This window comes from Aptenodytes forsteri, unplaced genomic scaffold (assembly GCF_000699145.1).
Source record: "Aptenodytes forsteri isolate BGI_AS27 unplaced genomic scaffold, ASM69914v1 Scaffold172, whole genome shotgun sequence".
NCBI lineage: Eukaryota > Metazoa > Chordata > Aves > Sphenisciformes > Spheniscidae > Aptenodytes > Aptenodytes forsteri.
Genome location: NW_008795018.1, coordinates 12127533 through 12151538, shown reverse-complemented (window position 1 = coordinate 12151538; position 24006 = coordinate 12127533). Strand labels below are relative to the sequence as shown.

At 37.1% G+C, this 24006-nt stretch overlaps 2 protein-coding genes across 3 annotated transcripts in view; one reads left to right on the top strand and one right to left on the bottom strand.

Moving 5' to 3' along the window:
• Positions 1-11649, top strand: part of RUNDC3B (RUN domain containing 3B) — a 49985-nt gene extending 38336 nt beyond the window's left edge. Inside the window, 3 exon segments of the mRNA XM_009275729.2 lie at positions 7423-7569; positions 7834-7949; positions 10438-11649. Coding sequence (XP_009274004.1) covers positions 7423-7569; positions 7834-7949; positions 10438-10583 — 409 coding nt within the window. The 3' untranslated portion in view covers positions 10584-11649.
• Positions 11650-14065: 2416 nt separating this feature from the next.
• The window catches only part of SLC25A40 (solute carrier family 25 member 40), a 28135-nt gene continuing 18194 nt past the window's right edge, over positions 14066-24006 (bottom strand). For both annotated transcript variants that reach the window (XM_009275686.2, XM_009275688.2), the window contains exons 8-11: positions 23165-23274; positions 22768-22849; positions 20641-20721; positions 14066-14687 (exon numbers count right to left, since the gene is read on the bottom strand). In XM_009275686.2, the coding sequence (XP_009273961.1) occupies positions 14572-14687; positions 20641-20721; positions 22768-22849; positions 23165-23274 (389 nt within the window). In that variant the 3' untranslated portion in view covers positions 14066-14571. The remainder of the gene's footprint in view (positions 14688-20640; positions 20722-22767; positions 22850-23164; positions 23275-24006) is intronic.

Below are 24006 nucleotides of genomic sequence, written 5' to 3'. Positions count from 1 at the left end.
GCATAGAAATGTTCTTTTAAAAGGAGTTCAGCTGTAGACAGATAATTTGTATTTACGTGACTGACATGGAAAAAAAAATCCTTGAATGACAAGCTCTGTTTGAGAGGATATTTACTAAAGGCAAATTTGATAATCTGTCAAAATAAGCTGTTTGCTAAGAGTCCTCCATTTTCCAGCAGAAAGGATCTGATAGTTGAAGAACTGAATTAAAAGCTGCTCTTTACTTTTTTAATAGTTTGGTTGCTAGTCAAGTTCAGTATTTTTCTTGTTTTCAGTCAGGACCTACTATCTGGGGAAGCTTGTTGTGCCTGTTATCCTCCTCCAAAGGAATCGGGTCTGGTTATTTGTCCAAGGACATGAAGTGTCAGTCACGCACTGCAGTAGTATTTTAATGAGCAGACACAAAGTTAACATGTTGTATTGTGTTTTGATCCATTCTGGATGTCCGTATTCTGAAATAAAATCTACACCGCAATTAGACTAGAACTCAAGAGTCAAGCTGCCAGTATTTCTGCCAATATAAGCTTATCAAGTCACTCCAACGGTCAAGGAGATCAAAGGCTGTATAAAATTGATGACAGTGATTTTATTACTGGAGGATATATTTCAAGATCTCTAGGAGATGATAAAGGAGGACTAAAAAGATTGCTGAAGAAGCTTCACGGGGATATGTTCTGTGGCACAACTAGTACTGTTGCTGTGACACACGAAGATCTGTTGGCCAGTCAGAAAGAGTAAGAAAATGTGGTGCGGTAGGACATACCTGCTTTTTTTCGCTGCAGCGGCTGCCATTAGAAAGTCTGCTGGGATCTAACTGCTCTGGCATCTAATTTGGGGAATACTGTGCCTGTGCACAGGGCACAAACCTGAGAGAGGTGATATATTGCAGCATCAAAATCTACTGGTAAGTAACTCATTTTCATACCTGCTGATCTAATTTCTCGAAGTCCAATGACATACCAGTCCAGACAGCTCACTGTCTTGCTACAGTACTGACAGTTTGAGAGTTCCCTTTTATTTTAGAGTTGCTCTTACAGATTTTAGTTATATTCACGTATGCTATCAATTTGAGTTTGCATTCCATATTTCCTGTCCTAAATAAAGGTTTTAAAGCTTGTTCTTTCTTATTCAAATGTTTTTATTTTTTTTTTAAGCTTTTATTTTCACTTTTACTTTTCACTACTCAGGTAGTTCTTGAACTGGAGCACTCATCTGATATAATTCCCTTTCTTAGGGAATTAGTCTGTTTGGTTTATTTCCTGTCTTCCATCTGCTGGTAGGAGGGCAAATTGCCAACTGGACTGGCATTTTCTGGATTTGGAGAAATTAAACTTGCAGGTAAGAAATTACTGTTTTTTCATAGGTATAATTGGAAATAGAACTGACTTTTTGTTTATTAAACAAAAAAAAAACCTGTGTAAATGGGTCTTTCAGAATAGGCTTCCAATGGCATAAATCTGGATTTGATCCAAGGGAAATTGGAAATCCAATCTAGCTGAAATAAGACCAGAGATTTTATGTGGTTACCAAGATAAGGCTTTTCTATATTAGCCTGGGCTAAACTTGAGATTAATTTTTATTTAATTACCTCTGGGAATTTAAAAATAAGTAATATAGTTACAGTATAGTAAGTGTAAAGATAATCACCTTTTTATATCATTTCTGTTTTGCATGCAGGAACCCCACATACAGTTTGTCTTTTGTCCCCATTCCCCACTGTGAATGAGCGAATCAAGTCAGGTCATACTTTCAAGATGCAGAAGTCTTACATGTGTTAATTCAAGGGAGTAATTTCTTATCCTTTTGAGAGGTAGCTGAGCTGCCAAAAGCGATGCTAGTGCAAACAGAACTGTTTGTGGGGTTACCTTATGAATTAAATTTAAAAAAAAAAAAACAAAACAAAAAACCTTTTCAATGATCCATTTTCAGAGTGTCTCCTAACTGATTGTACCAGAACAACTGAAAGGGCAGCATTCTGTGGAGCAGGGATTGAAATGAGCAGTAATTTGTCAATTGCATTTTATTGTTATATATGTACCATACATAATGATATTCTGCTTGTGTTTAATAAATAATCTCAAAATAATAAAAGTTGAGGAAATCAGCAAGTAAATATTCTGGAGAGTACCTGACAAAGACAGGGACAGTGAACACCAGCGGAGAAGGATGTTTATTGGAAGACTTCACTAATTTCACTTTTCCCTACTTCTTAAATACACAGTTAAAGGACTGAAAGTCAAAAGCACGCAGAGACGTTTCTGGGAATAGCTGTATGAACCTGATGTTAATACTCTGGCTGTTGCTGTTATTCTTGAATAAAAGTAAATTACAGGCCTGGAGGAAGCGTATGTTTCTGCACTTCAAGCAGACACTTATTCCTAACTTGGGAGTATGTTAGTGTTGATTAGGTGATGAATCATCAGTATTCTTTTGTAGTAGGCAGGAATTCATTAGCAGGATGTTTTTACTGAATACTTTTTTTTGTTTTCTAAGAGGAGCTTAATTTAAATAGCGGTTGCTGATGTAAGCCAAATATTTGTTAGTTTTTAATGATGTATTCTAGTATTAAGATGATGTTCTCATCTCTTTTGCTGCTTGTTTTTCCTAAAAAGTTATTAGTTGCAGTAGTATTTTGAATTTGTATGGAGTTTTTCTTTTTTTAGATATTAAAAAAACACCACCACAATTCAAATGTCATAACTTAAACAGGGCTAACATGATGAGACTGTGTTCATTATACTTCTCTTATATACGTGCATTATGGAAAAATCTATGCCGTGAAGGAATAGAAAGGATATTTGATCATTTTAAAAGCAATTTTTTGAAAATATGTTCTGTTACTAGCATCACCAATGCCTCTCTCCCATAATAAATCCCAACAAGCATTTTGCTGGGTTTGCCTCACCACTTTTCAGTATAAAAATAGCAATTCAGCAATTACTTCCAAAGGAATTAGAAATATTCTCTCTCTGCCTGCCACCTCTTCAGTATTTCTTGATTTTTGTAATGTTTTTCAGAACTTTAGACACAATATGAAGTTATCTTCTAGAAATATTTGTTGGAGTGAGGACTGCTCAGGGCACAAATGTTGAGAGCAGGAGAAAAATAATTGTTTTCTTTCTGCAGATCACAAGAGAGAGCTTCTGCTACTTTTTGCCAACATGATTATAAAGAGATGGAAATGATTGTAGGTAGACAAGATACCAGTTAGTGGGTGGGGGAAAAAGTTCACAGGCTTTCAGACAACCAAGAATTTTTTCATGCCTAGATTAGGTGATGTACCATAAATCAGTTTAACACCCCTGCTCTCATAATGAATTCTTACATATTCTCCCTACTCTACGCAAAGCTGTCTGCACTCCGCAGTCTCACCGTGTTAGTCCAAGATACCCTATTCAGCCATGTCTCACACGCTGCCTTTCTTTCATTCAAAAACTAATCATACAACCTCTTATTAAGATCCACTGTATGCTCCATGTACCAACTACCTTCTTGAGATTATTACATTTAGAAGCCATTGTTTTTATCTTCTTTTTGGCTTTCAAGCTTCCTATTTCCAGTCTGAAGAAAAGGAGTTAACAGCTTGTTGTATATGCTCGTTCGCTTGTTTTCATTCAAACATGATAGTATTTCCTTCTTTTTTAACTTCTCTCTATAGTAAACCCTTTTGTCTCTCTTACTTTTCCTCCTCCCTTTTTGGAATGTCCTTGCTTTTACTCCTGTATTAAATGGCTTAACATACTGTCTACAAACCTTATCTTGCATCACCCTTAAATCATCACAGCTACAAAACCAATAGAACAATATTTTATTGAATTTTATTTAAAAATAGAACTGCATACTTGTGATCTTCAGTGTTATTCTTATGATGTATTATGGATTTTGTTCCATATAAGTTACGCTTACAAGTTATGAGGGAATATCTTTCATAAAATCTAGGCTTTGAGTCTTGGTCTTCAGGCATTCAGGTCATTCTGGTCTTCAGTTGGTGTTTCTTGCCAGCGGTTCGTTCTCGGGAACAGAAGCAATAGAATAAAATCTGTTTGTACATAGGCTGTTCCAGTTCAGTATGTTTTACTACAGACCAGCATTTTATAATAGAAGCTTATATATAACATTACATTATTTTTCTGTGAACTTTTGTTAACACTTTTGAAATATGTCCCAGTCAAGGCCCAAAGAGTTCAGTAGTTCCTTTTTTTTATGTGTGTGTAAATAACAGAAAATACTAATTTTACATTTTATTCTTGAATATTTTGTGAAACTTGTAAATTTCACAAATATCCCTATTTGCCATTTGTACCTCTCCACCAATTCTTCATTTCTTCTTTTTGCTCTCTGAAGACTTTATTCTAATTTTTCCTCTGAAAGCTTTTTATATGCCAAACTTATTTTGCTATATTAGCAGATAAATAAGTTTTAATAGTAATATTCTTCTTTTGGTTAAACAGCCTGACAGTAAACGTATAGAGGAAAGCTCGTAATCTTCATTGCACATTGTGGTCATTAAGAAAAGTCCTACTTCAAACCCTGCAGTATCGCAGCCTAGAGTTGGCCAGCACTAGTTACAATGTTTGTATTCTGAGGAACAAGAGTGCTACTGTAGAAATTCAGTCTGCCTTGGATAAAAGAAATTCTTGTCTTTTGAGAGCTCTTAACTTCTAGAAAGAGCTCCTCTTGTCTGACCAAGAGTAGGACAGCACTCAATAATCTCGTGCAGCATTTTTTCGCATTGAGTGTTTTGAAATTTGTATGCTTTTTTCATTAAAACTTGATCATATCTCCTTCCTTTTTAACTCCTTTCTATAGTAAACACTTTCGTCTCCATTTCTTTTCCTCTTCCTGTTTTCGAATATTTGTAGCAGGATCATTTTTGCCTCATGGTGATTAAGAGTTTGAGGATGATGTGTGCTGTATAGACACGGCACTTAGGGACGTGGTTTAGTGGTGGACTTGGCAGCGTTAGGTTTACGGTTGGACTTGATCTTAAGGGTCTTTTCCAACCTAAATGATTCTATCATTCTGCGCAGTTTAATACTTTGACTCTTAAAATAAGTTTGGCTAATATGCATAAATTGATACTGCCTTTGTTTATCTTGAGAGAATATTAAAGGCAGTGCCTTTAATATGTCTTTGCTGGAGTGGAATCTCATGATACTTTAAAAATGGCTGCAAGAGAGCAAACAGCTAAGTGATCTACAAGGCTGAAAAAATAGGTGGTAACTACCAGCACCTGCTGTGCATATTTTGTCTAACTTCCTATTGTCTATACTACTATTTTATATATACTGAACACTGTATTTGGACTGATTTTATATATTCAAAGTTATTTTTACATATTTTTAAAGATTCAAAGTAAAAGCATAAAAGTTTTAAGAGGGGAATAGCTACTTCTGTATCCTACCTAATGCCTAGTTTTCTTCCTGAGTATAGTGGAGTGGTTTAAGTAGTGATCTGCTGGAACTGTTTTTAAATGTTGTTATGCTAAAATCCCTGGAGCAGTTTGGCTAGTCTTTGTTTCAGAATTTCTTTGACCACGCAAAGGGTGAAATTTCAGGTTACTATAGCATAAAGCTTTGTGGAAAAAGCCTCAGTGTAGAAACCTACGTAAAATGCCAGAATTCCACTATTAGCAACTTGTCTGTAGATGTGTGGTTTTGTCGTCTTTGCTCAGCATGTTTATTTAATACTAACTTAACACTGCTGCAGGAGTTGTCCAAATGGGAATTCAGACGTACGTGTTATATGTCTATGAATTTGCATTTAGTTACTGTGTGCGTAGTTGCTAATACAAACTGTGTCCTGTTGCAAAACTTCTATGAAAGCACACAAGAAGTCCTTCTGAATAAGGAGGTGATGTAGTGTAACTGGCTAACCTTACAAGAACTTGCTAGGTCAGTGTTTCAGTTTCCTCAAATAAGCGAGCCTTTAATGGATCTGTTTAATGCTCGATGTACCCCATGGGATTAGAGGAATTACATGGGGAAGTGAATACCATACAAGATATTTGAAATTACTGAGAGCTTTGGGTTATCAAAGTGGTTATTCCTGTAGACCCCTTAGAGAGGAGGGTGAGGGCAGAGATCCCAGAGTAGAAAAGTTGATTGTTTACTTGCATGAACGCTGGGGGAATTCGTCATCTTGAGAAAAGTTTCTTGAAAATAGTTTTGTTCGCTGTGGTGCTTCACCACCTTCTCCTGCAAAATTGCTGTGCCTCTGTCTCCTCTCTCAAACTTGGCCACTAAAAATTCCTTACTGAACTCACTATTGTCTTACCTTGTTTTGTGGGAAATTTTGGTTCTTTGGGTAGTGTTGTGTGCCCTTACTGAGGTTCTTGTCTAAACAGTTCAGATACCACCAGAATAAAAACTGCGTTGTAAAAATAGACCTGTTGACAATGTTATTTGTGAATTCACATAAATGTATGTGTACCATGAATAGTTATTTAATTTGCTGTGCAGTTTGACATTTCAGATAACAACATGGCATTTGGCTTTGAACTCCTGAGTACATTCGGTATGGAGATACGTAACATTAGCTATTTGCTTCAGGCCGCAGATAGTCAAACTTGTTGTAAAGCAGCATTTTGCTATTGCCTAGTATTTTGTGGATTGGAAGATTTATGGTTTAACAAGCAATATTAATTTTGTTTCTAGAGTTTTTCTACAGCAGTATAAGGGTAGGTTGGAGACTGCCTTGTAGCACTGGAAAAAGGCTGATCTTGTCTTGGAGCTTGAAGAACCATGTACTTTCCTTATTTCTGTATGACTTTTGGCAGATGACTTTCAATATTGGCATATTAGCTTCCTCATTTCCAGAATTTTAGAAAACCGGTCTGCTTCATGGGAATATGAGGCAAAACTAATTTGAACATGTAAGGTACTCTGTTAACACATTTTCTGTAATTTAAAAACATAAATTACTAGAAACTGTAAGGTGGTAGAAAACAGAATAACTATGTGTTATATTTTACCTGGAAGCATATAATGGAATTAACGTGTCTGGTTTTTAGTTCATTCTGCAAAAGCATTGGGGGAGGAGGGGTGTTCAAACTGTAAAAAAAATTGGGGGGCATGGGGGGGAAGGACATCGCATTCCCATAGTTGGTTTGTAAAATAGTTGGCCTGTTAATTACCACCATGCTGGCAGAAAGAATCTTTAGAATGCAGTTGGGTTTTTTTTATTGCTTTTGCAGAAAGGCTCTAATTTCAACTTTTTCTGTTCCTAAGTATGTCTCAATAGGTTCCTAAGTTGCTTCCCCTAGGAAAAATGAACAGTTTAAGATGCTTTATGAAAATTGCAATCTGTTGGTCACTCGAAGTAGAACATCAACTTGGTCAGGACTATTTGTCCTGTTTTTCTTTCTGTACCTTAAGGAATTGCATTTAATAGACTGAGATTTACTGCTTTTTGTATTCACAGGACTGTGCTAAAGAATAATGACCTGAGATCAAGACAAGAATTAACTACTCACCTCACCAATCAGTGGCCTTCCCCAGGAGCTCTGGATGTCAATGCTGTTGCCTTGGACACTCTACTCTATAGAAAGCACAATCAACAATGGGATGAGTAAGTTGAATATTTATTTTGATTCACCTGTAGAGGAACAGGGAAACTCAAAATTATACATCTCCCTTAGCATAATCTGAAATGTATCCTATTGGAATTACCTGTTACAATGTACAAGGATCAGCTGGCAGAAAAAATCACTTTCTCTCGCTTACCATAAAAATTTCCTTCCTTTAGTTATTTTTAGAAAACTTTTTAAGGAGAATTGAAGGTATCTAGTTAGATCTTTAAATGTGTTACTATTAAATATTACTTGCTTTGCAGGAAAAGTTTTCAAAGTCTGGACCAACTTTCAGCAGAAGTTAGTCTTTCTCAATCCTCTCTGGATCCAGGTCACTCACAGGATGGGAAGCAGGATGGAATGAACTTGTTAAATGAAGGTACAGAGCCAGTCTAGCGGCTTCATTTTATTTTGTTCTTCGTAGCTCTGATCTTCAGTCCCTGTGACATGAGTTTTCAGTGTGAACAAAATAGGCATTGGACAGCATATTTCTTCATTGTTATGCAAATTGTTTTGGTTTCCCTAAGGACTGTACTTCAAGTAAGTTTGGATTTATGAAGATGCCTACCCACCCCACCCCTAATAATCATAAGACTTTGTGCTGTACTTAAAGCTAAGCTTCAAATATGTTGCATATCTTCCTTCTCCATCACAGAACCAGAGACAGCTCAGCTACAAGGAGGATCTTCTGTCATCTTTCTGCTATAACTAACTCAAATCTTTTGAGTGCTTTAAGTTTGCTTTTTTGTTTCTTAAAAGAAAGACTAAAGGCACTGGATTTGCAACTACCACTGTCATTCTTGTAACTTGCATTCAACATTTATCTCTGGAGATGCAGCCTGATGGTGTTAAAGTAGAGAGAGGAACATGATATGAACCATGCTAGTATATAAATGTAATACACATACACACACACCCCCTTTCAAAATCTGTACGCTTATCAAAGTTTAGCTGCTCCATCTTGTGGGCAATTTTGAAAAGCAGAAAAATGCTGGAAGACTTCTGAAATAGTAGTATTTGGGTACAGAACATAAATTGCTATAAAAAATCCTTTTTGTATCTCACCAAATGTTAACTTTAAATAGCTTTGACAATACAGAGCCTTAGTAGTTCTTAACTGTAAAATTTCTTGTTTTTAAAATATCAAGGATGTAAAAATTAAAACTTTTTTTAAAAGTGTAAACAGTCTTAAAATCTAAATTATTTCAAGTTAGCTTAGAGAAAGTGAAATAGAATCAGCATGGCTATTATGAGGAGAGTTCTTGTGCAGATCTACTTTCAACTGGTTTTTTTCAATATTAATTGTTTGAAGTTATGCTTTGTTTTATCTTCTGTAAATTAAGGTGTGGCAAAACCGCTGATAATAATAGTTTAGGTTTTGATTTCAAGACTCTGTCTTTAAAGGTAGCATATCATCTCACTTCTAAATTACTGAGGTTCATCAGTACCTAAGCTTTAATATAATTTTGTAAGACATGGCATGTGATCCTGCTGTTCAAATAGCTCTGGTCTAACTCTCAGTATGGCAGGTTTAATTAAAAGATTAAAAGTAGTAGACTTTCATGTTACTATTAAGCCCACTCATGTAGTCAGATTTTTAGCTTCACGCTTGTTGAAATCAAGGGCTGTGCGCAAACAGCGTTACACTGCTCTCTGTGTATTTTATGTCCTCAAATTGAATGTAATCTTTAAAGGGTAGTTTTTCTGGGAATTAAGATTTTTCTAAAAGTGAAGATTTTTTAAAAGAGCTAATCTGGTTCATTCTTTAGGGAAAGCTATTCAGTCACTTGAAAAAAGCTCAGTAGAGGTGAGACCTAAAATCTACTGGAAAGTGCTAATAAGAACCATAAGTGATGCAAGAGAACTACATCTCACTTATTTTTTTTTCATAATGAATTGTTGGGCAGGGCGTGGTTTGGGTTGTTTGATTTTTTTTTTTTTCTTTCTTACATCCTTCTCATGAGAATAAAACTCTTCTGTCAGGAACAGGAGACACAATTTTAAGAAATGCTACTTGATAGATGTGATTTAAAAGAATTCTGGAAGACTGGCTTATCAATAACATCTGTGCCTGTGACCTTTTGAAGTTGATTTTAATCTCTAGTTTAAGGTCATCTTTTCTATACTGCAGGTGAGCCAGGAGGATGAAATAGGGAGATGCTGGTAGATCAAATTCTTTATAATGTAATTTATTAGTGGAGTTGGCACAAAATAACTTGAACGGATATTCTGAGAAGGGAAGACATAAAAGAAATAGAAAAATTGCCCAATGCAGTCTTATACCTATAGGTATGTTTCATATTGACTGTCAAGTGTATTTGCATGACAGGGCAGAGACTTGCACTGCCACTCTTGCACTGTAGGACTTTTTCTAGCGGTCGGAGCCTAACGTACTTCAAATTACCAAGGTTTAAAAGACAAAACGTGTTTATTTTTAAGGAAATATATCCTGATTCCAGTTAATTCTACTCCTTTCTGAGGGATTCAAAATTAGATCTCTGGTACTGACGTTGTATTAGTAACGTCACTTCCATTTATATATAATGTACTCGACTAAAACCGGTGCTGAATTAGTAACTTCTGTTCTCCGTGTAGTCAGTGGGGCCTCTGAATCTCCCTCTGTAGGAGACTGACTACAGCCCAGCCTGTGATGCACGGGTAGGCATCTGTTTACCACCTGGACAGGGAAGGTATGGCATAAATTACGTGTCTTCCTAATTGCATTTATGAAGTATGCGTGTGCTGAAGCAGTAATATGTAGTTCATAGTAGTGTAGATGAAACAGTTTTTCTATTCCCTCATTTTTTTGTGGTCAGGTCATCTTGTGCTGTAAAAATGATTAGCTTAATTCTTGTTTTTCTTAACAGGGAAGGAAGACACTCCATCGTTGCTTGGTCTTTGTGGCTCTCTCACTTCAGTAGCAAGCTACAAATCTCTCACAAGTCTGAAATCAAGTGAATATCTTGCAAGTCCCACAACAGAGATGACAAGTCCAGGCTTAACACCATCTTGAGATACACACAGGAAGGAAGAGCTTTGTGTTGTATGCATTTGGTTTATGTTCCATAAAATGACTTGCAATGAAGACTGCTAGTTCTAAGCTAAAAAATGAGCTGCTTTATTTTTTCTTTTCATGGTTACCTGTTTAAAAATTCACAAATTGTGTCAGTTCTCATTCAAACTTTTTTTTCCCCCAGAGGACTTTTCAGATTTTCTATTTTAGTCTTGAATTATTTAAAGCTCTTGGTCAGGTACAGGACATATAATCTGATGCTTATGACTGATTTTTAAAATGAAACAGTTGGAAATCAGTCCCCTACTTAACTGCCATGACCTTTGTTTCTCCTTGCAATGGCCTGGCCCTACTCTAGCCACGGTGCTTCTCTGCAGTGCTTTAAATATCTATCAACTCTTGCTTAACAGACAGGGAATCCTTAACGCCAGTCTTTGTAGGCAAATAAATATTTTACCTAAAAATCCAGCTTTTCATCTGTGTATGTTGCATAGGACCTCAAATAGCATATTTAACCTATCAACAGCTCTTCTCAAGTTGACTCAACGTTAGATTTTGCATTCCTGTTAGTATCATGGCACTTAGGAGATGTCTGAATCGCACTGAAGAATCACACTGAGACACTCTTACTAACTCTTGAAGTTGCATGTGAATAACAGATGTAAGTTGATCATCTAAATCAAGCATACTTAGCAATTTGTAAATGTTGAGGAAACTCACTGAATGCTTTTGAGTGACCTGAGTTACAGATAATCAAACATTATATGAGAAATTTCTTGGTTTATTGGCCTTGCTGGAAAGATGGGGACTAAGGATGGTGGGGTTAGCACCTTGGGAAGCTTGGATTGTGTGTTTATTGGCACGATCCCGAGGAGAGTGAAGAAGGGGAAACAAAGACAATGTAATGACGGTATTCTCATGTTAAAGATTTTTCTCATTCCCGTAGTAGTGCAATAGGTATTTTTCTTGATTAGGTAATACGGCAGAACTTATTTAAGTCAGTTTTCTGAAATTAATTGCCATTGATTTAAATTACTGATAGAAAAAAGAAAAAAAAAAAGAAAAAAGGGAGACATTTTTTAAATGAAAACTAACTTTCCAGATTACCCTACAGTTTCAAAGTTTGCAAATTAATTTTTGAATTGCAAACTATATTCTTAATTCTTTGTAAGATACAATTTTGCTAATCAAGGTAATGCTTATCAGTATGATTAGTAACTTTTTAAACAAAACTTAAATGCATGTAAGTACGTTGTATTTATAAGTGCTAGGGAAAATGCTTTTTTGTGCCAAAGAAGTTTCATAAATTGTTTACATGAGTAGCTGCAATACAAGACAGATTTTTAATTATTGCTCACTCTTAGGTGTTTACAGTATGTCACTACACTCTGTACGGTTTTAGTTGATTTGCCTCTTGTAACGGTACCTTGGCACTACTACTATAATCTGGTCATAGGGTGGGCTTGGAAGAAAGAGGATTCGTTCTTACCTTTACTGAAAACTACAGGAAATGTTTAGCCTTTGTAAGTATGAGGCTACGCATCTCCGGAATGCAACGCGCTGTTGGATTTAGCTGGAGGAGGTTCAAGACACATCTCCTCAACTCTCTAGTCCACAGTGCTGGAGGTTACTGCATCCATGGCAGAGCAAACAACTACTGATGCCATTTTAATGCAGATTTTTAAAGCAGCTTAGCAAAATCCACCAGACCTTGTCTTTCAAGTCCTCGTGTACCCACCCAGTTAATTTCTCTGTAATAAACTCTGATCATTAAATCCTTTCATACACTGTCAGAATGTCCATCGCTTCATGTAACTGAGTTTTTTTGTTATAACATTAACCACCTGTTCTCTCATGGCAGTTGAGTAACATTATTAAATACTAATTTGTAAACTAGAGATGCATTTTTATGACAAATACAGAGAGAATCCAGATTCCACAAGTTAACATTCTGCATCAAGGTACGGTGATTCAATTGGTCTTGTTTGCTGTTAAACACTTCTATGTCCCACGACATCAGTATTTTGGAGGGGGCTATAATCATGATCTTCAGTCATGTTTGCTGATGGCTCTTTTCTTGGAGCTACTGGTGTGAAATTCATGAGTCATTTAACTGAAGTCTTTTATGTAGCCTGACACCACCGTGAGTTTCTGGGTGTCATTTTGTGCATGGGAAATCAGTTGTGTGTGTCTTTCTCAGTCCTAAACATTAATCGTTTTTAAAAAAAAATGAAAAAATGCCAAAACTGTATGTTTTGTTGCCTTGACGTTCCATAAATGTTGCATGTAAATTAAACATTTTGTATCATCGCTAATTATTAGTTTTTGTCTCTGTTTTAATCATACAGGAAAAAATAAGACCATTCAGCAAATTATAGTATTACTGAGCTTATAGCAAATTCTTTTCTTGCAAAACAGGGAGACTTTGTTTTTGTTGCTGTATTTCATTCAATGTGGTCCAAAATCTGCTGTTACTACTTTCTTTCTCTTAGGCCTTATTTTGAGGTTGTAGTGTAAAATTACTTTGAAAATCACAATGGGGGAACAGTGTCAAATATCTCCCGTGGCAGCACCTCTTGCCTCCACCGTATGCTGTAACTTTGTGCCTAACGTCTTTACAACTTGAGCATTTTTCAGGGCGTGATGAATTTTCACCAAGGCCAAACACATGCTGGGATACGGACTTCAGTCCTGTTCTACTATGAAGAAGGTTTCTTGGGTAAAGCACACCCAAAAGTTGGTGTCTTAATGACCTGACTACTGAGTTGCTTTTGTACCAGCACACCCCCTCATTAAAATACGCAAAAAATAAAATTCTACCGCTTTACTGAAAATACATGAAAGAAGGGATGTAGTGAGGGTAGTTAAAAAATAATTAAAAAAAAAAAAATCATACAGCGGAAGCTCTGATTCAGTAAGTCGAGTGCCTATGGGCAAGGAGATGCTGCAGCTGTTCATACCACGCGCGTGCAGCACACCGTAACAGACAATGGCTGCACCTATAGGAGTAAACTAAATGTGCTCTTGCCTTCAGATAGATACGCGTCCGAGTCAAACTGGCATGGAACCAGCTGTGTTTATACCAGCAAACTTGGCCTTCAAAACCAGGTGATCCCATACGAACTGTGTATGGCCCTGCCTTGGAGCCTTGTGACAGTGACAGCTTGCACCTCCCAAAAACATGCGAGGGAGCGTTCCTCCAGACCACCTGTACAGGCAGTTGTCTTCAGCGCCTGGGTGTGCTTTCATTTCTGAGAGTATTACCTTAAACTAAAACGCCGCTGCAGCACCTATCAATGTATTCACCATGCTCTCTGGGTTTCTAATGAGCACGATGTACTTTTTCCAGTTTGAGCTAAAGCATTTTTCATTTTAAATAAACTTGAGAAGAAGCCAAAGACTATTTTATAATATGCATTTGCACAAGATATAGACCTGCAAATAACAAACATGCACAGAATTAAACATGTATTAAGCAAGAATAAATAACCGTTTATTTAATTCATTCGATATCAACCTCCTTATGGAAGAATAACCATATCATACAATTGGAAGCCCAAAACATTTTCTTATCATTTTAAATACCCAACAAAAATCTTTAGTCGGACTGAAAATTAACACAGTGGCAGTGGTTATTCTTCATTGCTCTGTCCAGCCTCAATTTTTTTTTCACTATTAATCATCACTGAAGAACAGTCAGTGCACCTATTTTTTTTTCCTTCTCCTTTCTTTCCTTTTTTCTCTCTAGCTGCAAGAGAAGTCACAAAATCTTCAATGATAGTTTAAGGGTTGTGTATTTTCTTAGTCTTAAGAAAAAAGAAAAAGTGAATTTATCCTTTGTGAAACAGTTAAAAATGAAGTTGTATTTCGTTACCAAATGTAATGGCAGAAATTCACCGGGAACTCTAGAAAATGCCTTGACAGATTCAAATTTGGCACAATATATTTCACCATATATTTTGACTTCAGACAGTCGGATGAAGGAGAATTAAGGATGCTGGTCCATTTTTTCATTTAAATGAGAAAAGAAAGACTTTCCGTATTCATATGTGCTGATCATTATGGCACAAGCAGGAGCAACTTTAAACAGCCGTGGAATAATACCTGCCCAGAAGAGAAAGGAAAGTATTCACTATCATTTGTTTTCAGACTGAAGTGCTGCAGCACCATTTAGTGGTCACAATCTATTGATACCAGAGTATATCGGTGTAGAAGTGGGATTCTACCTGTCCACATTCCTCAAAACGCTGAAATTACTGGCTGTAGGTGTTACCACTGTAATAACCTTATGCACTCACCTATGCCATCCTGTGCGGCCTGCCTGCCTCAAGCCCACTGCGTCTCTGCCCCTTCTGTCTCTCTCCACGGAGGTGGAGCACCTTGACCCGCAGGGCGACTTTGCTCCAGCACAGAAGAGGTGGCCCCGGGGGCAGACTGTGTGCCCTCCCTTAAGTGTCAGTGCAAACTTGCTGCTCATGTGGGACAAGCAGAGGCTTGTGACCTCTCAGGTGGGACAAGAGGTTCAGGAAGCCCTGAATCCTGAAATGGGTAAAGTTAGGGAGGAAAGGACTCAAGTAGCATGCTGGGCTGTACCCTCTGCCACAGGTATATGTCTCAGCCCTTCAAGCCAACTGTTAAGTAAAAAGCGTGATTCCCCTGCCACTGTCTCCTAAGACCCACAGCACCTTTACTGAAATGGAAGGATCCTGGTCACGTGTATAAACGATAGAATTTAGGTGTTAAATGTCTCCCATTACAATCAACTGTGATCTTGTCAGTGGAGTTTAGAAAGTGATTCACCTTACCTAGAGGAAGGAAAATAAGGCTGAATCCACTTGTCTACACACAGCCACCTACTTCCACTTGAAATGCAAAGACGTCTGCATGCAGCTAGTACAGATGACGCATGACCTATGGAAAACTTGTGTCCCTTTGGAACCGCAGCAGGAAGCCAGGCAGAATATGCCCAAGTCATCTCACCTACGCGTGGGCGACTGAACTGAGATAGTGGCTGATCAAGAGAACGTCTCTACGCTCCATTACTCACACGTTGAGACCTAAATGTAGGCGTCCTCATCTATGAACTACATTCCACCCAAAATAATCTAGTACCATTGATACTTGGTAGTGTCATGCATTCTGCTGGCATCAGGGTTCTGGAACAGGCAAATCCTGTTACCCAGCTATGTCATCACTGTACAGCAAGTAAAGCAATTTAATCTCTTTCAGCGAACACAAGCCCTGCAAGTCTTGAACCAACTGTGTAGCCATTCACACAAGGAACCCCAATGAACCAATGCAGTGCTGTCAACACTGGTAAGCATCTTGGGTTTGGAATGTCTCTTGCAGTTGTTCATTTAAGTATGAACCACTATAGGCTTTTATCTCAATATCATTTTAATCTCGATATCTTGTCATTTCCTCCTTAGGCTACCAGAGTCACACATGACAACAAGTGTGCATTACGAAGGACTTCTGTGCATGGCAACCACAGAGTATTGCCCTAGCCATTCAACAGAACAGGACAACAGCAGCCTCACCCATCAGGTAGACTCACTGAAGACAGAAAGACGTGGGAATCTCTTCCCCTACAGCCTGGGAGAAGGGCATGGGGGGAACTGAATGACAAGTACCAAGGAAGTAAGAAAGCTCAGGGAGATGAGCATCCTGAGGTGGACGTGCAGGAAGTCGAGAGCACTCTGTGACTATAAGCATTTCATATAAATTCAAGGCTGACTTTTCAGTCTCCAGTTGCCGTACACAGAAAGGAGGATATTCAAAAGCAAAAAAACCTTAAAAACAGTTTAGTTATGAAGTGATACTGTTTTAGTTTGGTAATACTTGGGCTAGTAAATTATTGATAGAACTACCTGAATGTACGTATTCAACAAAGGCCAAGTTTCATCCCCAGGTAAAGATTTGCTTTTGTTTAATGAATGACAGTAGTTCTTCACAAAAAGATATGAACCAGTAATCAGAATTCCTGAGGATGTGTAATCAGCTTGAACATTTACACTGTGAATATCCATTTGCACTGCCATGTGAGGCTGGAAACTCTTATTCTCTCAGTTCCTGTCACATGTGGTGGCAATCCCAGACTGCCTTTGTGCACACCCAGGCCCACAGAGTGGGAAATGCCCAGCACCACCTGCATTTACTCTTAATTACCATTCAGCCACAATACAGGAAAGGGAGAGAAGGTAGATAGTGAGTGCACTTGTGGATGGCAGGTCTCAAAGAACTCCATTAACTGATAATCACAGCACAGCATACATGTGCACTCCCAAAATGTAACACAGTAACCTCCGTATTTATTTGGATATGAATTGTGGACCGAGCAGCGTGAAGCAAAACTTACAAGCATTCACCATGAAATGCATTTCTTTGAATGGTGGAAGAATGTTTAGTTATAGGTAGGTTGGAGGAAGTAGGAACCTCATACCAAGCCATCATCCAGGAAAAAATACTCAATTTCATTTGATATGGACTGAAATGGCTGCAGACATCTTGCTAAGCACTCTGATGTTTATTAAGACAAACTTGATAATGGTGATGAACCACAGTGAAGCACAAGTATTTTGGAAGGTAAGATATAAAATATGACTTTTTGTAAGGTACAAAAATAAACATCTAGAAGAGCTAAAGGAACATACCAGCTTCTTTCTCAAATGGCTCTGTAGTCACCACACTACTGCTCTTGAACCCATGGATGAAAACTTTCAGCCTCCCCCATTCACATTAGGCCCCAACAACCCCATGCCTCTATGAAATAATGAGGCATAGACAAATCTACTGTAAAAATGCCCTCCATTCAGAACACAAGCATTTCCACTTATAGAATCATAGAATCATTGAGGTTGGAAAAGACCTCTAAGATCATCGAGTCCAACCATCGACCCAACACCACCATGCCCACTAAATAGAATCATAGAATCACTGAGGTTGGAAAAGACCTCTAAGATCATCGAGTCCAACCATCGAAGTAGATGTACTTCACTTCTAGACTTCACTTGAAGTAGACTCTCAGAGAAAGAAGGAATAATGTATTGAGAGATTGAAGAGGGACAAATTATATGATGATTACAATAGATCCCTACAACTTACTAAACATCACAGCAGATATCTTGAGACACAAAGAAGTTGTAGGGTTCTACACTAATGTAAAAGACAAAGAAATGAGAAAAGAAAGAGGGAATTGCAACCATCAGAATAATAGGCACCTCCCAATGGTGTCTTCAGGACTGCTGACAGAAAGTTCGTAGCTCCATGGAAGAGAAGTTAGCAGCTGTGGTCTGATACTGTTACTGCTCCAGAGACAGAAGTTTGAGAATGGTCTGGTCTAAGGCTCTGCTTTGCTACAGAGCTGCAAGATACAACACCAAATGATCAAAAAATTGTACAAAGATCTTTAAGAAGTGAAGACTTGGTAAATTTTTTATTTCAATAATGTTCTTACAGAAAGGCAGATTTTCTACTAAAACCTGAATTCCTCAGGCATGCTAAGCTTTACAGCCAAGATGACCTTCCCATTAGGATGGCAATGCTTGTTCCAGCTTCACCTTGCAGGTTGTCCTAAAAACTAGTTGGGCCCACAGTAGTTCACCACAAAGTTCTCCCAGGGTACATAGACATTCAGTTTAGTTATTGGAGAAGTTCCTGTGCGTATGGGGTAAAGAGTATCTGGTAGTTGCAGATTACCAGATTAATTAGGGTGGGGAGAGCAGCATATAGCTAAACTATCAAAATACTTTTGGTTTTAGTTACCAGATTGGCAACTAGAAACACAAATTGCATTCTATGGCTATTTAGGATGAGAACGCAAGAATACAGATGAGAATACAAGGGATGAGAATGCAAGAACTCAAATTTCTGGGAAACCAAATCTTTTCTTCCTGTTTTGCTTGACAGAGCATGCCAAGTAGAAACCTCTGACAGCAGTCTAGCAGGATCCATGATAGCTGCTGCCAAATATCTACAAATCTGTGAAAAAATTTCCATGTCATTCTCCAAGAGAATATTCTGGGATCCGGCTAAATCCGCCATGAATTACTGAAAGGACTGGTGATTACCTCAGAAGGGAGTCAATCCTTTTTGGTAACTACCGAAGTGGAACATTCCCTGAAAGATCTTAAGAATTAAAAGAAATCTTCAGTTTCAGGATGAGGTAACAGCAAGAAACTGTTGCTCCAATGCTGGAATGTAATTTTTCTTGTCTCTTATGTCACACTTGCCAGCTCATTAAGTCCCTGTTCTGGCCAGGGCAGTTTGGTTATGCAGTGGAAAAGACACTCGTAAGTCTCATGAGGTCTCAGGAGCCTCTATGATCACTCCTTGATGCCAGAAAGTCCTCTTACAATTGAGCCATAATGATGAAAATAAGGAGGAATAATATTTACTGCTGAACCTCTCAAGAAAACGGCCAGCTTCGTTGCTGGAGGCTTTGAGTTAGTACCAAGAATTAGGTCATATGATTAGTTAGGGTTCACTGGTTTCAGAGAGTTGCCAAGATTTGAAAAAGACACCAGAAGGTATTCCTGGGGGTTTCTTTTCTGTTCCATAAATATGCAGGGTTTAAATGGCCAAGATATCTGATGATGGTCAGGGATACATCTGTGCTGATCAGCAGTAGAAATAACTACTGCACATAGTTCAGGGCTAAAAAGTGATCTTTGCCAAAGCTATCAAAAAGACTAAAAGACAGTCTTTAAGACAGTCCACGCAAGAAGAAAAATAAAATACATCAAGGAATTCCACAGCTAAATGGGGTCTTAACAGTGACATTCTCTCTTACTGAATGGCTCAGAGGAACTGAAAGAGCACCAGCTGCATACTAAACTATGTACTGATGTGCTGAACACTGGACACAGCCGGGCAGCAGTGGTCCTTCGGTAGGTTCAGTGAGGGTAAGAAAGTCATGTCAGATGTGTACACTTGTGTGAGTACACATGAGATAATGTACAAGTAAAATTTAAAAACTCTTTGACTCATTCAGAACTCATTAAATTGTCAAGATTGCGTTTCTCCATCTGTTTAAACATAAAAATCTAACAAAGATTTTAAATAATGTTTCTAGTTTGATAGAAAATCTAAAGGAAAAAATTATTGGGGAATAGTTGTTGCATGACCTTGAATGTCGCAAATATTATACAGTATTCAACATAACTACTCCCATCGAGCAAACAAACAAATACTAATATAATTGCCATATCTTCCAGTCCTCTGTAAAAAACTGCATCGAAGTCCAACTTAAAATGACTGCATCATAGGATAGATGGGATCTATCCTGGGCCTAGCATTCCACAGGCCAATAACAGTATTTTATTATGTGAATTCTGCTTCAGAATATCTATTCCATACTCAGACTTCTTGGTTTCTCAGTAATGCATCTTCTTCAAAGACTAAGAAGGGAGACAGAAAAATACCAGTGAAGCTTAAGCTCTGTTTCTGAGACAGAAAGAACCAAAAAAGTTGAGTATAGAAACTAGCATGAGATGAAGAGCAAAACTTAGGATGGCTGTTCCTAAATATAGGTGCTGCAACAGTACTGACAGTTTGGAAATTTTTAGCACTGGACTAAAAACTGCATCTAAGAAACTTTCTGAGCCTAGAAACACCTCCATACTGTAGCTTCCAAACCTACAAGCCATTAAATTTCCTTTGTACCAATTCCTTCTGAAAAACCCAAGTATTACAGTTTAAGAAATCAACAAATTATTTAAATCTGAAAAAACCTATTTCCTGAACTGAACCTTTTCCCACCGTTTTTAATGGCCAATACAGTCATATTTGTCACGCCCAATCCCTCTATTTTTTAAATAAATCGTGTCCATCTTGGATAGCTGTAGTTGAGTAATTTGTGAAGAGATTACCAAAATTCTCTCTGTAGGTATGCATGTCTGTTGCTTTATATATACAAACTATTCCATAACTGAGAGTGTTCACAGGGATGGAAATATTATATAACTTATGCATGTTAGCATCTATAAACACTTGTTACTGATTAAAAAACTTTCTCTCTAGTCTGAGTTTTTTTTTAGAAAGATATCAAAAGATTTACCAGCAAATAATCCAGTAATCCCATTTTTAGCGACAATTTTCCTCATAACTGCCCAGGTTGATGTACAGTCCCTCTGTGGAACTCAATATAGTACAAGAAAACAGTGAATTAAGCAATATATACAATGCCACAGAAAAATATTTTTAGAAATCAGACAGTCACTTCAGATGTAATTATTAGGTTTAATTAATTTTATGTTAATTTTATCCATACTATTTATAGAGGATGTCAAATTCATACAGTATGCAAATTCATACAATACTCAAGTTAAAACAGCATGACATGGAAAAACCTGTAGTAACTCCTGGAGTAAGATATATGAACAGAGACAATATTCCTTATTAGAGTAACTGATAGGGTTGAAAAAAGTCATCTAGCTTTCAAATGAGCCAGTCCCTCTCCATGTCACTTTATACATGCAGCTAAAAGATCATCACAATTCAGATTTTTAACCAAGAACTTACCTTTATGGTAAACTGAATCTAAAGGTAAGTTTTGAAAATTGGTATCATAAGCATGAATCATATCATAGAATATAATAGTTAAGTTAGGACACTACACCTTACATCTAAGTTTACAAAAATCAAACCCCCCTAAATTTATAAGTTAGTTTAAGAAAGTATAGGTCTATGAGATGTGGATCACAGTCCCTTGTAGAGCTAAATCACATACCACAAGCAACCTAACTGCAGCAGCATCAAGAAGCAATCTGCATTGCAGACATATGCAACTGTTTTAAACGGAGGAATTTTTTGCACATGCTGTTTTCATTGATCTGTAATATGAAAGTGGGTAAGAAATTTTTTTTCTAGATGAAAGTCAAAACAGTTTCATAGAATACATTCAGCAGGAACATCCCACAGCATCTGGAAGCCGCAAAATATCTTTGCAGCCACAGAGAGACAATATGTAGATGCAGAGTGAGTGTCCAACTCTAACAGCAACTGGATTTGGAAAGGATTAAACTAGTACAAATTATAGATAACCATAATGAAATTTAAAATGTATATTAATCTAGTTAATATCAGCCTAATAAATTTAGGGCAGCTACCTGTGATTCAAAGTGGTGTTACAACGAATTCTTACATTCATCAGCACAAGGGAAGAATTGAAACACAGTAACTATTTATATTTAAAGCTTTTTTGATCTTTGTTCTACAATGAAAAATAAGTATGTTTTTTTCAAGAATTATATAAGAAAAAAATAATTTACCTGAGAGAATGAAACCTCATACCAAAAAGCAAGCACTAAGTTTTCGTAACATCTTTCTGATCTAGGGCCTTCAAGTTAGTTTCTAAGCAGAAACTGTTTGGGTACTAAGCCTTTTACTGGTCTGTAATCTTAAAGCCATGATCTAACATTTATTGAAGTTAATGAAAGTCCCTCACTGGTCCAGGTCCCAAGCAATGGAAAAAAAAGTTTTTAGATACAACTTGAATTTGTATAAAACACAGTGGTGCTCTACCGAACACAGAACAAAAAAGAAATTTCCTTCCTCTTTCACCCTTTAAAGCTGTTAGGATATTCACCAATACGCCTCAAAAATAATTTCTTTGAAATCACACAAAAATTAGGTAAAAAATACGCAAGCTGAGCACAGCACTTTCTCTCTCTAGCTTAATATTTAACAAAAGAAGAATATCAGAATGAAGGAGCAAGTGGTAGTGAATGTGCAAACATTTTATCATGTTATTTTTATCAACTCAAAAATCTTTTTCAATAGATAACTGTTCACCTGAATGTTTTATAAGAAATTAAATTTTTGCCTACTTAAATATAACTTACTTAACTGTACACAAATTTGCAACTGGCCTGCCTAAATGTAATAGCTCTGGATTTTTTTGTTTGTATTTTATACCATCTCATTAACCTAAATGGTACTGAACTCACACCTTTTCCCTCCTCTATGCCATTAATGAAATATTGTATTTATCCTAGAAGATAAAAAATATCCTACGAGATGTTACAATTTGGAGAAGAAAAAAGGCCTTAGTGATAGAATGTTTAGATAAACTTCAGAAGAAGAGACAAAGATTTAAAATTCCTACCAAAAGTCTATATACTCAAACACTAGGTTTTATTTTTCCAAACATTATGGTTTTTTTTTCTCCTTACCAGCAACTTACTTTTTAAGGTCTCACACTCCCAAAGTTCAGTCTGCCTATGTGTTTTCACTACATCAAATGGCAGAGTTATAACAGCTGCAATCTACCAGGAAAAGAAATCTGTTTTAATGTTAGAGCACAAACAATTAAAATTTGATTAAAATTTTTAAATTAAAGTGCACACAATTTAAAACTAGATGTGATATTCCAAGTGCCTGGTATTATTAAAAGTCCTGTACTTCAGAACACTGTAATTTATTCAGATATACCTAATCAGCTTGAATGCCAGGCCATGTGTATTTAAAATAGATGCACCCCAAAACATACACAATTTCTGAATCATATAAAATCGTACCTCTTTTAAATAGTTTATTAGTGATAATAACGAGTAGTACTAGAAACAAAAATATATACTTACAGAGCCAGATGCTGCTCCTGAGGTAAAAGCAATAAAAAATGTTGGTTCATGTGCACCAGCCTCCTTGCACATCATCTTCTTGAAACGTTCATAATTATACCAGTACATTGCTATGGTTATAAAAAAATAAACTTGCATTACAACACATTTGTATGTCAAATACAGAAATTCTTTTATGAAGTACAGATGTAAGAATTCCACCATGGCAACAGGAGCAAAAAGAAACAAGAGCTGAAAGCAAAATAAAAGTGTTCTCTGTGATGATCCATGGACAGACTGCTTTGTTCCCCTTATCTCCACATTCCAAATTTCTTTGTATGATACAAATTAGCCTAATCATTTTGTCATTCCCATAAAGTAACCCCTACCTTAATACAATCTAACCCAATGTTGTGGTTTAACCCCAGTTGGCAACTAAGCACCACACAGCCGCTTGCTCACCCTCCCCACCCCATGTGGGATGGGGGAGAGAATCGGAAGAGTAAAAGTAAGAAAACTCGTGGGTTGAGATAAGAACAGTTTAATACTTGAAATAACAGAATAACGAAAATGATAATTATAATAATAATAAAAATTTGTAATGGAAAGTAAAACAAGAGAGACAGAGAGAGAGAAAAACAAAAACTCAGGGAAAGAAAAAAAAAAAAAATTCTGCAACTGCTCACCATCCACCAACCAGCGCCCAGTCAGTCTTCAAGCAGCAATCGCTGCCCCCCAGCCAACTCCCCCCAGCTTATATACTGAGCATGACGACATATGGTATGGAATATCCCTTTGGTCCCAGCTGTGTCCCCTCCCAACTTCTTGTGCACCCCCAGCCTACTCGCTGGTGGGGTGGTGTG